The 14,696-nt window shown below is 48.6% G+C and overlaps 1 protein-coding gene across 4 annotated transcripts; it reads left to right on the forward strand.

Annotated features, from left to right (window-relative positions):
• The first annotated feature begins 234 nt into the window (after nucleotides 1-234).
• On the forward strand, nucleotides 235-13,973 carry LOC308580660 (uncharacterized protein). Of its 4 annotated transcripts, none has more exons than XM_081182637.1 (5): nucleotides 235-1,485; nucleotides 5,237-5,362; nucleotides 9,511-9,684; nucleotides 10,417-10,503; nucleotides 10,768-13,973. In XM_081182637.1, the coding sequence occupies exons 3-5, from the start codon at nucleotides 9,552-9,554 to the stop codon at nucleotides 12,276-12,278; spliced, it is 1,731 nt and encodes a 576-aa protein (XP_081038763.1). In that variant the 5' UTR covers nucleotides 235-1,485; nucleotides 5,237-5,362; nucleotides 9,511-9,551; the 3' UTR covers nucleotides 12,279-13,973. The 4 variants fall into 4 exon arrangements, with proteins under 4 accessions (XP_081038763.1, XP_081038762.1, XP_081038761.1 ...); XM_081182636.1 differs by lacking the exon at nucleotides 235-1,485 and adding an exon at nucleotides 3,153-3,173; XM_081182635.1 differs by lacking the exon at nucleotides 235-1,485 and adding an exon at nucleotides 3,209-3,412.
• Nucleotides 13,974-14,696: the final 723 nt, after the last annotated feature.

A 14,696-nucleotide genomic window follows, 5' to 3' on the forward strand; every position in this document is an offset into this window, starting at 1 on the left:
ACATTCCCACGTGGGGGGAGCACAGGGAGAAGAAAAGCCCGTCTGCATCTTCACAACCGGACCACTTCCTCTGTCCCAGATGCAACAACACACGTCTCTCCCCTTTTCAGGCTAAACAAGTAGACAAACTAATGTGAAAGCAAATTTCAGGTGTATCCTCAGGAAATGCTAAAGCAAGGATTGAAGACTCCTCCTCCCAACCTTTTCGGAGAAATGAGGGATTATCAGTCACTGTGTTACCGGAAAAATCTGAGGGCTCCCTTGGACAAAAACAAAGACACCAACCAGGATAACTTGGAGCAAAACAGCAGCCTGTAGGCTTGGCCTTGATTGAACTGTTGCAACAGGGTATTCCCCTCACTTGCAGGAGAGAGGAAAGACCCAGAAAGATGGTCTGCAAGACCTTATAAAAACGTTTGAAATTCCCATCCTCCAGGTCAAGCCCACCCCCAGAAACATCATGCATACATTACAGAAAGGAGGGGTTGACATCATGCATACATTACAGAAAGGAGGGGTTGAGGGAGGAGTTGTGGTGGTAACCTGAGTGTCCTGTCACCTGGCTGGTTCCTCCTTTCCCCCTGCCCATGAGTCACTTCCAGGAGACAAAGGGGAGTTTCCAGTTTCCTGCCCCCAGAAGGAAGATCTGATCATTGTCCTTTGTTTCAGTCCATGCTGAATCCACTCCCATATGCAAGTTCTTTGTGATTTTGATTGTCTTCTGTCTGGGATCATCAGGGTTGACATAGCAACTGGGCAGGGCTCCTGTGGATGTGCTGGGATGGTGAAGGGATTATGGCTGACCAGAACCAAGCCACCCCCCTCTGATAGTCCTTGTCACATGGAGTAAAATAAAAATGGAACAGTGCAAATCCGATGTATGGTTGATTCTTCTATGAATTTATAACGGAAATGTGGCGTATGTAGTGTGTGAGTGTGAGTGTGTGTGAAGTTCGTACAAACAGAATGATTGGGGTGGGGGGTTCCTGCTACAACTGGGTAGCTTGTACCACTGACAGAGGACATGGAACACATAACATCCTTTCTGGCTCACTGTAATAAAATTCTTACCATCCTGATAGATACTGGTAAAACCTTCTGGAAAAATCCTAGCTGAGCGTCTGTGGGTTTTGATCAAGAAGAAATGGAAATTGGTGCTGTCTCAAAAGAGACTAGTTCTCTCAAGCTACCCTCAGCCTTTGGGAATCTTGTCACAATCTTGTCACCTCTGGAGTTCGTAAAGGGGAGATATTCCTGGTGCCCTGAATCCTGCTGTTCCGCCAGGGAAGCGGGGCTGCGTCCAAAGCATGGAATGGTGGAAGTACTCAGGGAAGGGAGCAGAAAGCGAGGGAAGCATTAGGCCCCCATTTCTAGGAAGGGGAACATCGGCCTGAAGGGGAGCAGCTGCTTTTGGGCAAGCGGAGCTGGAGAAAAGCTGGGCCTGTCCTGCTGCGCTTCAGGCCCTGACAGCCTCCAAGTCCAAGTGTCAGTTGACTTCGCCCCTCCATTCACCGCGCGAGGAGGCCGTCCCGGAGTTGAGGCTGCCATGGAGACCTGGAAGAGCAGAGGCCATGTTGGGTCAGGGCAACCGGTCCTTCTATGTTTGGAGCGGGAGGAAGGGCCATCTTGGATTGTGCCTGTCTGTTCTTGATACGGAAAGGAGGGGGGTACCTTCCCGCACCCCTCCACCGCCCACCCAAGGATCAGAGGCCATGACCTCGACGGCGCCCCGCTTTGCCCAGGCCCCTAAGCCCCACACCGTTACACAAGCCCCACACTATACCCCTGGCCTTTAAATAAGATGCCTATCTCTTTCTCTATACGGGCGAAATAAGCCCACCATCTTTCTCTAAGCCTCCTTCCCGCTCTATCTCTATCATGGGTTGACCATATCAAACTGCGCTCCCATCCGTTTCAATGGCCGCGTCCCAGCCAATCAGAACCATGCATTCGCTCTGCAGAGTCAGCTCAGCGAGCCCCTGCACGCCTCCTTTAACCTCGTGACAAGCTACTGACGGCTCCCCGCTGGGAGAACAATGGAACCGAAACTCGTGGACTCGTAAAAGTGTCAAAACTGGCAACAATGTAACCATTTTATTTCCGACTTCAATTATTGCTATACGAATGGACTGGAACAGGCGAAAACCTCTTAAATTCATATAAAATCAACCACAGCTCCGATTTCCTTGGTTTTGGTGTCAATCGACTCAGTTCCCTCAGGACTCCATGGTGCTACCCCTACCTCCATAATCCCGGAAGCGGCAGGTCACGTACTCAGGAAGACCCTAATCCTGTCAGATCGTTCTGCCGAGCCCTTCCTCCGGGCAATGCCGGTGGCAGACGATGCATATCTGGACTATTGTTTCATCATCACCGGTACTCAGGAAGTGTTTATCTTTGCATATCTCTCACTCTGCATACTCCCCCTCCCTTCTCTGAAATGCTAATCCGTGAAATCCCACCTTTCTGTAATATATTCATGATGCCACCTGCGTAACCCAACCTATTTCTAATGTATTCATGACGCAATAATGATGTATTTCGCACTGTATTCTGGGACATGGAGGGAAGTTTCAAAAACTCCTGTCACCCCCTACTCGGGGTTCAATCTCGCCTTGAACCTGTTGCGCAATAAACTCGGATCTTCTGTAGTTTGCGCCTGCGTCCGGCTGAGCTCATTTCTCCCCCGCAAGGACCCGCGGACTTGGTCCGACGAGCTGGGTGGCAGAGTAACCACGCACCCAGATTTTCCGTAACAGTTATATACACATCTATCTATCTATCTATCATCTACCTACCTACCTACCTACCTAGATATATATACACCCCCCTGGTTCTCCTTTGGAGGAGGAGTGAGGGACGGAATGGCACTTCCCTGGCACCTCCTTTCCTCCCAGGAGCTCCTCCTTCCACAACAACCCTGCCAGGCTGGCCTCTGGCATGTGGCCCCCTTTCCAGCAGGCGAAGCTGCAGGGGCCACTCACTTCCTGGCCCTCCCAAAATGGAGGAGGCCTTGGACCCTGGATGAGCCTGAGAGGAGCCTTGAGGGGGGCAGCGGGGGCCTCTCGCCCCTTCCCAGACTTGTCCGCCATCCATTTATTACTACTGTTGATTAAACTTCGGCCCCTCAGGGCTCTGGCAAAATGATCTCAAACCCTAAAATGGATTGACAGGTAACTGACAGACGTAGATGATCTCTAGAGATCTAGGGAGTCTGCCGGATGCCCCCCTTGGCTGGGCCTGTGATGGACAGCATAGCCAGGCCAGTCAGTAGACTTCGTCCCTCAGAAATTCCCCCCCCGGGGGCGGGAGCCTCGCTCTGATTGGCTGCCAAGCCAGCGGGGGGCGGAGCCAGCCCTTTTGGCGGGAAAAGGCAAGGCGCCTTTTCTGAGGGGGGAGCTTGGAGGGGAAGGTGGGGGGAGGGAAGGGAGACCCCCAAGAAGGAGGGCTGAGGGGACCCCCTGGGTGTGGGGGGGGGGAGCGGAGGGAGACCCCCAGGAAGGAGGGCTGAGGGGACCCCCTGGGTGTGGGGGGCGGACTGAGAGGGGGGAGCGGAGGGAGACCCCCAGGAAGGAGGGCTGAGGGGACCCCCTGGGTGTGGGGGGCGGACTGAGAGGGGGGAGCGGAGGGAGACCCCCAAGAAGGAGGGCTGAGGGGACCCCCTGGCTGTGGGGGGCGGACTGAGAGGGGGGAGGGAAGTGAGACCCCCAAGAAGGAGGGCTGAGGGGACCCCCTGGGTGTGGGGGGCGGAGGGAGACCCCCAAGAAGGAGGGCTGAGGGGACCCCCTGGGTGTGGGGGGCGGACTGAGAGGGGGGAGGGAAGGGAGACCCCCAAGAAGGAGGGCTGAGGGGACCCCCTGGGTGTGGGGGGCGGACTGAGAGGGGGGAGCGGAGGGAGACCCCCAAGAAGGAGGGCTGAGGGGACCCCCTGGGTGTGGGGGGCAGACTGAGAGGGGGGCGGAGGGAGACCCCCAAGAAGGAGGGCTGAGGGGACCCCCTGGTGTGGGGGGCGGTGGGAAAGGGGGGGAGGGAAGGGAGACCCCCCAAGAAGGAGGGCTGAGGGGACCCCCTGGGTGTGGGGGGGCGGAGGGAAAGGGCCCCCCCAAGTCTGACTCCAGAGCCTGGAAGAAGCCAAGCCTCCAAGTCCCAGGGAAGGAGGCGTCTCCGGACACCAGCTTGGCCCCCCAATTCAGTGGGGCTGCCCCAGGGAAGATGGGGGGCTGGAGGGAAGACTCTGGAGCTGCGGGCGCCGGACATGGAAGGGTCTCCCTTGGGGGGATCTGGGATTCCTCTTCCTCCCTGGCGCCTGCTCTGGGCAGAGGGCAGAGGGAGGGCTGGGCTTGGCAAGGGTTAAGAGGAGCAGAGCTGGAGTCCTAGAGAGGACGGGGTGTGAAGGTCCTCCATGGCTAAATTCCCCCCTCCCCCCTCCCTCCCTCCCTCCTTTCTTCTTCTCTCTCCATTGCAAATGCTTCCTTGGTTCCCTTCCTGGACTCGGGTGAGTCTCCTCTCTCCTCCCCTGAGGGTGCAATGGGGAGAAGGGGGTCCCAGGGGGGCAGGGAGGGGGCGTGGGGGTCCCTGCTCAGATCATGCCTGGGGGGGAGCAGAGGGTCCTCCCTTGTCCTCTCTGCCAAGCCAGGGAGGGGCCACTTCGCAGGAAATATGCAGCTCAGATCATGCCTGGTGGGATCCAAATGCTGCCTTCCTTTTGGGGGGGGGGGGCTTGGGTCAAGGAAATAAACCCCCTTCAGAGGGAGGGAAAAGTCACCTTTGGGAACAGAGGCTGCAGCCAGAGGGGAACATTCCCACGTGGGGGGAGCACAGGGAGGAGAAAAGCCCGTCTGCATCTCCAGACCACTTCCTGTGTCCCAGATGCAACAACACATGTCTCTCCCCCAGATCTCACTCTTCCATGGTCTCCCAAGACAGATGGATGCCGACCAGCCAACCATTCCCTCCCCTCCCCCTCCTGGTGCCCCTTGAAGTTGGCTTGAGGGCAGGGGGAGGGTCCACCCCACCAGATGAAGAGAGAGGAGGTCTTTCCATCTGGAAAATGGGAATGCTTGCAAAGATTTCCTTGAAGATGAGTGCCATATAGATAATAAATTATTGTTTTATGGAATTGCCCCACTTACACAAAGATTAAAACCCATCATTAAAATACACAAGAAAATTGTTACAGAAAAGAACAGAGCAACGTGTAGAATAATATCATCTTTATTCTCCCTTTTTCCCTTAGGGTCCAGTGTGCTTTGAAGACGTAGCTGTTCCTTTCACAGAGGAGGACTGGGCTTTGCTGGATCCTGACCAGAGAGCTCTGCAGAAGGAAGTCAAGGAGGAGAATCCTGGGATCGTGGCCTCTCTGGTAAGGCTCCCTGCTGGATCATGAGATCAGTTTTGAAATTCCATACAGATCTCTGAAGGACAAACCTCCTCTATTTTGAGGGAGCCCCATAGCGCCACCTGCAGCATCTGAGATGTTAACACACCCACAACTCTCCATAGGAGATGCATCTCCTGTTCTGTCTGGGAATATTCTTCCACCAGTCCTGCCTTTTCCAACCAGGATAAGGCTGCTCTGAGCTGCCCAGCCCTTCTTCAATGTAGGCTTCAGAGATATTAAGGACATGGAGGTACATCCTGTCTAATTCTCTTTTTCCCTTTCTGCATCTCTCTGTTTTTGGTTGAGCAAAGAAATGACTGAGCTTGGAGATGGAGCGGATTCCACGACTGAGCCAAATTAAATCCATCCCTGGATAGAGCCAGGCTTTTTAAATCTCCAGTTCCCATAAATAAGTTAGCTAATACCAGCCAAAAAAGGCAGTAACTCCCTTCCCTTCTTCCTCTTTCACAAGCAGTCATTTGCATTGTTCAGTCATTTCAGGCTCAATTTCTTCCTCGGGGTATTATTATTATTATTATTATTATTATTATTAATGATAATAATACTGCCATATAACAGTAGATTGTAGGTTGTAGGTGGTGAATTGGAAAGGAAGAAGGAAGGAGACAACAAGAAAAATCCACAAAATTGGAGAAACCATATAAATATTCAGAGTGTGGAGAGAACTTTAGTCAGAGCTCCCAGTCCACTTCCCATCAAGGAAAGCTCTTCGTTCAGAAGGAGAGCCTCACTTCACATGAAAGCGACTTAAGGCCAAATTCAGGCTAAACAAGTAGAGGAACTAATCTGAATGCAAATTTCAGAACTATCCTCAGGAAATGCTATTACAAGGATAAAAGACTCCTTCTCCCAAGCCTCTGGTGCAAATGAGGAATTATCAGTCATTGGGTGACTTGTACTACTAACAAGGGACATAGAATGCATAAAATCCTTTTAGGCTGACACTAATAAAATTCTTACCATCCTGATAGGTACTTGTAAAACCTTATGGAATAAAATATGGCAGAGAGTGTGGAACCAGATAACAACAATAATATCTTTTAAAATAGATCAACACGGGAAGTTAAAAGAGCCGAGAGGGCAAATGATGGCAAAAGGAGGTCTATAAGCACAAAGAAGAGCAAAAACATTAAAAATTACAAAATAGTGCAACATAAAAAAGTTGACTTTAAAAAACTTTTTAACCTGCTTGAGTGTAGCTCTTGCTCTAGACAGAAGACTTTAGAAGTTTGTACTCTACTGGAATCTGCACACCAGATCCTTATATCAATATGAAACGATATGCAAGGTTATCAAATAGTCTGATGTCCTGTCAGAAGCCAAAACCAAACCAACTAGGGAGAGGGTTTTCATAAACAAGAATTGGAAATGGGTTCTGTCTCAAAATAAGCTACTTCTCTCAAGCTACCCTAAGCCTTTGGAAATCTTGTCACAAGAGGAGCGTAAGGTTTGTGAATATGGTGTATAAACACAGAGAATATCTAAGGAGGAGTGGTGTATCAGTCTCAAGATTATTTCGAAATGTGGCACCACCAGCTCCTCTGCTTCCACATTCAGCAACACCTCCAAAAAGTCCTCAATCCAAGGCAGACTATTGTCCTTTAGTTGACATATACTCTGGAGGTGACAATCCTGACTAGCCAGCTGACCTGGACCCCAAGGAACCCCCTAACTCAAAGACCCCGGGTTCCTTGCACTTGAGAAATCTGGGGAAGGACCTTATTGAGAGCTCAAAGAGCGTCAACAGGGATCTCCATACAAAGCACCTTGCATGGGGGCACCTACAGGTAATAGCTACTCGTCTATTTTCTGCCCATGATCTGATGTTGCAGTTGTCAGGCTTGGGGACAGGATGGTGTCTGGTTTGGACACCAAGACCTGTCTGTGAGCCCCATAAACCCATAAGTCTAGGTGAAACTGGAACCACTGGAGATGTTTAGAAATGGGGCTACTGTTAGGAAGGGGTGCCCCATTTGTAGAATATCCAGGGCAGGAAAATCCCTGCAGGGCCTCTGAGACGCCCTTTGCTTCTTCCTCTCCCCACCTCCAGCATCACCGTCTGAGGCAGGGAGAGGTCTGCTAGGTGGCAGGGGGTAAAGAAGGGGAAATGGATGCATGGGGGCTAGAGGGGGAAACTGCCTCCCACCAGATAAGCAGAAAAGACAGAGGGGGGAGGGAGGGAATGAGTCTGCTCTAAAGACTCACCAGGCACATGGATCAGTGTTTGTCTGGATATAAGAGAAGGGGGAATATGCAGAGCATCCCTCTGCAGATTTACTCATAAGTAAGCCCCACTGAGTCCAATGGTATCTCCTCTCTGGTCACTACTGTGCAGACCATGGCAGTCTTACGAAGTGGGGTGAGGAGCTGAAATTGGAATCACTGGAATTGTTTAGAAATGGGGCTTCTGGTTCCTGCCTGCCTTAATGGATGCTGCTCCCACAATAGCAGAGATTGTTAGCAAAGAATAAACAAGGATGATTTGAGCATAATTGTCCTTGCAAGCTCCCCCCAGAGCCCGGGCCGAGTGAGCTTCACTTGCAGATTGTCTCGATACCTGGCTCTCGCTCCAGCATGGAATCCGAGACGCAGGGAGGTGCTGAGTGCAAAAGCACTTTGCCTATCGGTAATCTTCCTATGCAGCCATTGAGAAGCAGAGGTACTTCTGTTTATTAGAATGAAATTAGGACTAATATACAGACGTGTGCTGGAACAGAAGGAACAAGATCATAAACTGCTAAATTGAAACAGATACAAAGCCGAAACAATTTGAACTGGAAAGACTTCCTTCGATGAAAAATGTATGTTGTTGCAGAGGGGGGAGCCTTTACCTTTTCTTTATATATATATCATGTTTGCAACGTAAATGATTCAGCAACACACACACACACAAACACACACCCACCCAGAAAGCAAACAAACTGATAAAAAGCAAGAGGAGAAAAAAGGGAATGGGATTATATTTATGGATTACAATTAAAAAGAGAACTATGTGACAAAATTGAAATGGATTTAAAGTCTTGAGCTTTCACTGTATTGCTATGGAAGGAAATGGAGTTTGAGCTTTGATGATCGGCTAAGGTTTGGCAGGACGCCAGATCGTTCTTGAGAGAGTTGGACAGAAGGAGAAGTTTGCCAGAGCTTTGGTGGGACGCCAGATTACTCTCCATCTAGACTCAAACAATAACAAAAAAGAGAAGATGGCGTGTGACGCAGTTGAAATTACAGCCTCATTCTCTGGTAACAAAGGAAAGAAAGAGCAAAAGAGCAGAAGCTGTGATGCTGTGCAGGACATGATGGAGAACAGGAGGAATGAGGAATCAACATGGAAAAAATGAAGATCACATACAGCAGGGATGTCCCACAGGTCGATCACAGGCTCCTTTTCCTTTGCTTTTGCCTAAGAGCACCTCCTCTCCCTCTCTGCGTTTTGCCCTTTGCTCTTGAATGGAAGACGTAGTTTTAGCTGCTTCTACAGCAATATTTTGGTCAGCGGCTAATCCCCCTCCCCAAAAGGAACCCCACTAAAACGGAGCATTTCCCCTCTCTAAAAAAAAGCTGAACAACTTTGACCTGAACCCCAATAAAACGGGGGTAGATCACTCCCAGTTTTTAATTCTGTGAGTAGATCGCAGTCTCCTGGAAGTTTGCCACCCCTGACATACAGGAAATATATGGGGTGCAGAAGTCCTCTGGCAAAAATAAAATTTATTAAATGTCTAAGTACAAAAGGAAGTCAAAAACTCTGTAGTTGCTGATAAGGCATTAAGATAAATACAGAATGGAATTGGATTAAGACAGACTTCGGAAGCAGGATGAAACAAAATTATCTCACCTTGAAGTCTAGCACGCGGGAGGCCACACAAAACGTACAATGGACTTCATAATTTATTTGAATTGTAATTGTAATTTGAGGTTGATAAAATGTGGTTTATGTTGGATTTTAGTAATGGAAAAGGCATAAAAATTATTGAATACACGAAAGAAAAAATGGGGCTTCTGTTGGGAAGGGGCTGCCCCATTTGTGCTTCTCCAGGGGCAGGGGAATATCTAGGGCAGGAGAATCCCTGCAGGGCCTCAGGCTGCCTTTGCTTCTTCCTCTCTCCCAGGACCCTGCAGCTCGTTTTGGCTCCTTGACTCTTCAAGAAGGATGAGTGAGACGGATCCTGTCAAGCTAGAGGAGATGGAAGAGGGAAGATGGACGGTTGACCTGGTCAGGCTGTCTCCTGTATCCCTCCCCACAACCTCTGAGCGTTCCCTCCCAGGGACCTCTGAGAGATCTGGTGAGTCCCAGGGGAGGGGAGATGGGGACAAGGATGGATTCAGCCAGAGAGGTATTGGGGCTTCCTCAGCTTGGGGGTGGGGGGAGGCAGGCAGGCGGATGGAGATGGAGAAGGGGAGCACCATTTCGGGCTCCCCCACCTACCTGCCTGCCTGCCTGAGCCTTTGTCATCTGCAGGCAATTTGAGCCAGGAGTAGATCACAGCTCCCCGGCCAAAGCGATGTATTGGCAGCTCAAAATGTCTAAAACCAGTTCTGTGATCTGGATGCCCTGTCAATGTCAGACAACTCACTGATCCGTCGCGCAGCACTAGAAGCCACGACTCTTTAAAGGAACCTGATTCTGCTTTGCAAACTGAATGCAAGTGGGGACTCTGGGCTGCCTTTTTCTTTTTGTATAACTTTTATTTGCTTTTAAAAATGAGGAACATAGGAATAATAAATGATACAAATATGTAGGCTGGGTGTTTTCATGACATTTGTATATCTAAAAAATAATATCTATAATAGGAGCTCTTGCGGCCATTTAAGTGCTCAGATTAAGTGTGAGTAATAGTCATTTTTCCTCTTCTGTTACCAAGGAAACAAGACAGAGTTGGTCTCGTCATAAACATGGGAGGGCGGTTCAACATGAAGAAAGAGATTTACATATAATTTTGAATCTAGACCAACCAGATTGAGATAACTTCTGATTGGGGAGTGTTCAGGTGACGATGTTGCTGTTTGTTTCACAGACAAGGCATGGATGTTGCTGGATCCTGACCAGACAGCTCAGCATAAAGAAGTCAAGGAGGAGAATTGTGGGATCGTGGAGTCACTCGGTAAGGCCCCCTGTTGGATCATAATATCAGTTTTGATTGAAGATGGAGTGGATTCCAGAACTCAGTCGGAAAAATATCCATCCCAGATAAAAGCCAAGCAATATTTCAGTTAATACCAGCAAACAAAAACAGTGAAAACAATAGGACGCAGCACATCTAATTCTCTTCAGTTCTTCCTCTATCACAAGCATTCATTAACGTTGTTGAATAAACTTTAGCTCCATTTCTTCCTGAGGCTCTAATTAGCTTCTCTCTTCATTGCAGATAGTGATGAATTAGAAGGGGAGAACAAGGGAGACCACAACAGAATCCACATAGCGGAGAAGTCATATAAATATTCAGAATGTGGAGAGAACATCCGTCAGAGCTCCCAGGACACCTGCCGTCAAAGAAAGAGCTTCGTTCAGAGGGATAGCCTCACTGCACACAAAAGAGGACAGAGCAGGGAGAAATTGTATCAGTGCAGAGAATGTGGAAAGAGCTTTAATCAAAAGGGTAATCTCACTTCCCATCAAAGAGTTCATACAGGGGAGAAACCGTATCAGTGCTTGGAATGTGGGAAGAGCTTCAATCGGAAGGATCACCTCACTTCCCATCACAGAATTCATACAGGGGAGAAACCTTTTCAATGCCATGAATGTGGAAAGAGCTTCAGTCAGGAAACCCATCTCACTTCTCATCAAAGAATTCATACAGGGGAGAAACCCTATCAGTGCTTGGAATGTGGAAAGTGCTTCAGTCAAAGCACCAATCTCACCGCCCATCAAATAATTCATACAGGGGAGAAACCTTTTCAATGCCATGAGTGTGGAAAGAGCTTCAGTCACAGTAAGACTCTCATTTCTCATCAAAGAATTCATACAGGGGAGAAACCGCATCAGTGCTTCGAATGTGGAAAGAGCTTCAGTCTCAGGCAAGATCTTACTTCCCATCAAAGAATTCATACAGGGGAGAAACCCTATCAGTGCTTGGAATGTGGAAAGAGCTTCAGTCACAGTGCCACACTCTCTTCTCATCAAAGAATTCATACAGGGGAGAAACCGTATCAGTGCTTGGAATGTGGAAAGTGCTTCAGTCAGGTAAGCCATCTCACCTCCCATCACAGAATTCATACAGGGGAGAAACTTTTTCAATGCCATGAGTGTGGAAAGAGCTTCAGTCACAGTAAGACTCTCACTTCTCATCAAAGAATTCATACAGGGGAGAAACCGTATCAGTGCTTGGAATGTGGAAAGAGCTTCAGTCTCAGGCACGATCTTACTTCTCATCAAAGAATTCATACAGGGGAGAAACTGTATCAGTGCTTGGAATGTGGGAAGAGCTTTCGTCAGAAAGGTGATCTTGCTGTGCATAGAAGAGTCCATACAGGGGAGAAACCCTATCGGTGCTTAGAATGTGGGAAGAGCTTTAGTGTCAGAAACAGTCTCACTTCTCATCAAAGAATTCATACCGGGAAGAAACCCTATCAGTGCTTGGAATGTGGAAAGAGCTTCAGTCAAAGCACCAATCTCACTGCCCATCAAAGAACTCATACAGGAGAGAAACCCTATCATTGCTTCGAATGTGGAAAGAGTTTCAGGCAGGGGCCTGAGCTCACTTCCCATCACAGAATTCATACAGGGGAGAAACCCTATCAGTGCTTGGAATGTGGGAAGAGCTTCACTCAGAACGGTCGCCTCACTTCCCATCAAAAAATTCATACAGAGAGAAAACCAAAAAAGAAAAATAATAAAGCTAAAATTATTAAACAACCCTTACAAAACATAATTATATAGAAAAGAGAAAGGGGGAAGAATAACTAAGAAAACCCTTTATCACATTTGTATCATATATATCATGACAGCAGTCACAAAATTAAAAGACGCCTCCTTCTTGGGAGAAAGGCGATGGCAAACCTAGACAGCATCTTAAAAAGCAGAGACATCACCTTGCCAACAAAGGTCTGTATAGTTCAAGCCATGGTTTTCCCAGTAGTGATGTACGGAAGTGAGAGCTGGACCATCAAGAAGGCTGATCGCCGAAGAATTGATGCTTTTGAATTATGGTGCTGGAGAAGACTCTTGAGAGTCCCATGGACTGCAAGAAGACCAAACCTATCCATTCTGAAGGAAATCAGCCCTGAGTGCTCACTGGAAGGACAGATCCTGAAGCTGAGGCTCCAAGACTGGCCACCTCATGAGAAGAGAAGACTCCCTGGAAAAGACCCTGATGCTGGGAAAGATGGAGGGCACAAGGAGAAGGGGACGACAGAGGACGAGATGGTGGGACAGTGTTCTCGAAGCTACCAGCATGAGTTTGAGCAAACTGCGGGAGGCAGTGGAAGACAGGAGTGCCTGGCATGCTCTGGTCCAGGGGGTCACGAAGAGTCAGACACGGCTAAACAACAATATCATATATATATCATATCATTCGTCAACCAATAGAAAGGCAGGCTCCCCCACTTCTTCCCTGTGTGACCCTCTCTTCTCCCCGTCTCCCACCCTGAGAGATCCTTCCTTCCCTGCGTTCCTTGCAGGTCCCTCCCACCTCCAACTCTCCTTTTCCTGTGTGTGTCCTCCTAAATTCAAAATAAATGAATCTTAATATTAAAACAAAAAAAAGAGATGAAAAGGAAACTCCCATATCCATATGAAAATCATCTGTAGGAACAATTATTCAGAATATGCACTCCAGAATAAACCCAGCTGTATTTAGTACCCAGCCTTTCTCCTCCCCTTCAGCAAGATGACACTTTCCCTTCATCTCCCTCCCTAGCTCAGCCTTCAAATCTTATCCACTCAGACAGTTCAATATGACTCTTATAATGATCGTCTAATAATCCAAATTGGTATCTCTCCAGTTTCTAGGTCCAGTTTCTGTAAAGCCTTATTAAAACTGTTCCAACAAATCTCAGCCGAGTCACAATCCAAAATTACGGTCTCTTTGAATGTTCATCCAATCCTGCTTCCTCTTCTTTCTTCTTTTCCTAATCTTTGGACATGTTATGACAACACGTCTGGATGACATAAAGGATGACCTGAGAACTGAAAATATGGTTGAGACAATTGACTGTTCTTAAAGAAGACATGTGGAAAGAAACATGCTATTCATAAGGACAGTGACAATATGGCAGAAACTAGACTGTTTGAAACATGCTATTCATATCTATTTGAGGAATCAAACATGGCGGAAACCAGACTGTTTTCCACTATTCATGTCTATTTGAGGAATAAGCGTGACGACAGCTGTCACTTAGTCCAACCCCCTTCAATACAAGACAATGGAGCCATATGGGACCTGGACCTATATAAGAACCGGGAAGGCCTTTGCGTGCTGTCCTGCCTGCCATCCGACGACCCATGGAAGAGACTGGCCATCTTTTAGTGGGTCCAGCCATCTGGCAGGTATGAAAGGAATGTATGAGTGATGAATGATTGAGTCCTTATTGCTTCTTACTTGTTAATCAATAAAGGGTTGTAATCTGAAGAGAATTGTGTCATGTTTGTCCTTCTTGAAAACTCTGATAAAGGTAAAAAGAACTCAGCCCTGTTTTCATTACACAGCCGGCCATCACGTGGCCTCCCTGGGGCGGAGAAGGGTGTGAGGGTCGGTGTCCTGGAGGTTCGGACTTGCGCTGACCTCTCCCCAGCCTCAGCCTCCACCCCCACTGCCCCTGCCCGGCTTCTCCTTTCCCACCAGAGCAACTGGTGGCGGCGGAAGGAGAGTGGTGCCCAAAGCTGTTGCTTTCTTTTGGGGGCTGGCATTGATGACAACAACAACAATAATTTATTATTTATACCCCGCCCATCTGGCTGAGTTTCCCCAGCCACTCTGGGCGGCTCCCAATCAAGTGTTAAAAACAATACAGCGTTACATATTAAAAACTTCCCCGAACAGGGCTGCCTTAAGATGTCTTCTGAATGTCAGGTAATTATTTATCTCTTTGACATCTGATGGGAGGGCGTTCCACAGGGCGGGCGCCACTACTGAGAAGGCCCTCTGTCTGGTTCCCTGTAGACTCACTTCTCGCAATGAGGGAACCGCCAGAAGGCCCTCGGCGCTGGACCTCAGCGCCCGGGCAGAATCATGGGGGTGGAGACGCTCCTTCAGGTATACAGGACTGAGGCCGTTTAGGGCTTTAAAGGTCAGCACCAACACTTTGAATTGTGCTTGGAAACGCTGAGCATTTTGTCACCCCCCTCAAGATGACACCC

This window comes from Podarcis bocagei (genome assembly GCF_964188305.1).
Source record: "Podarcis bocagei genome assembly, chromosome: 2".
Classification (NCBI taxonomy): Eukaryota; Metazoa; Chordata; class Lepidosauria; order Squamata; family Lacertidae; genus Podarcis; species Podarcis bocagei.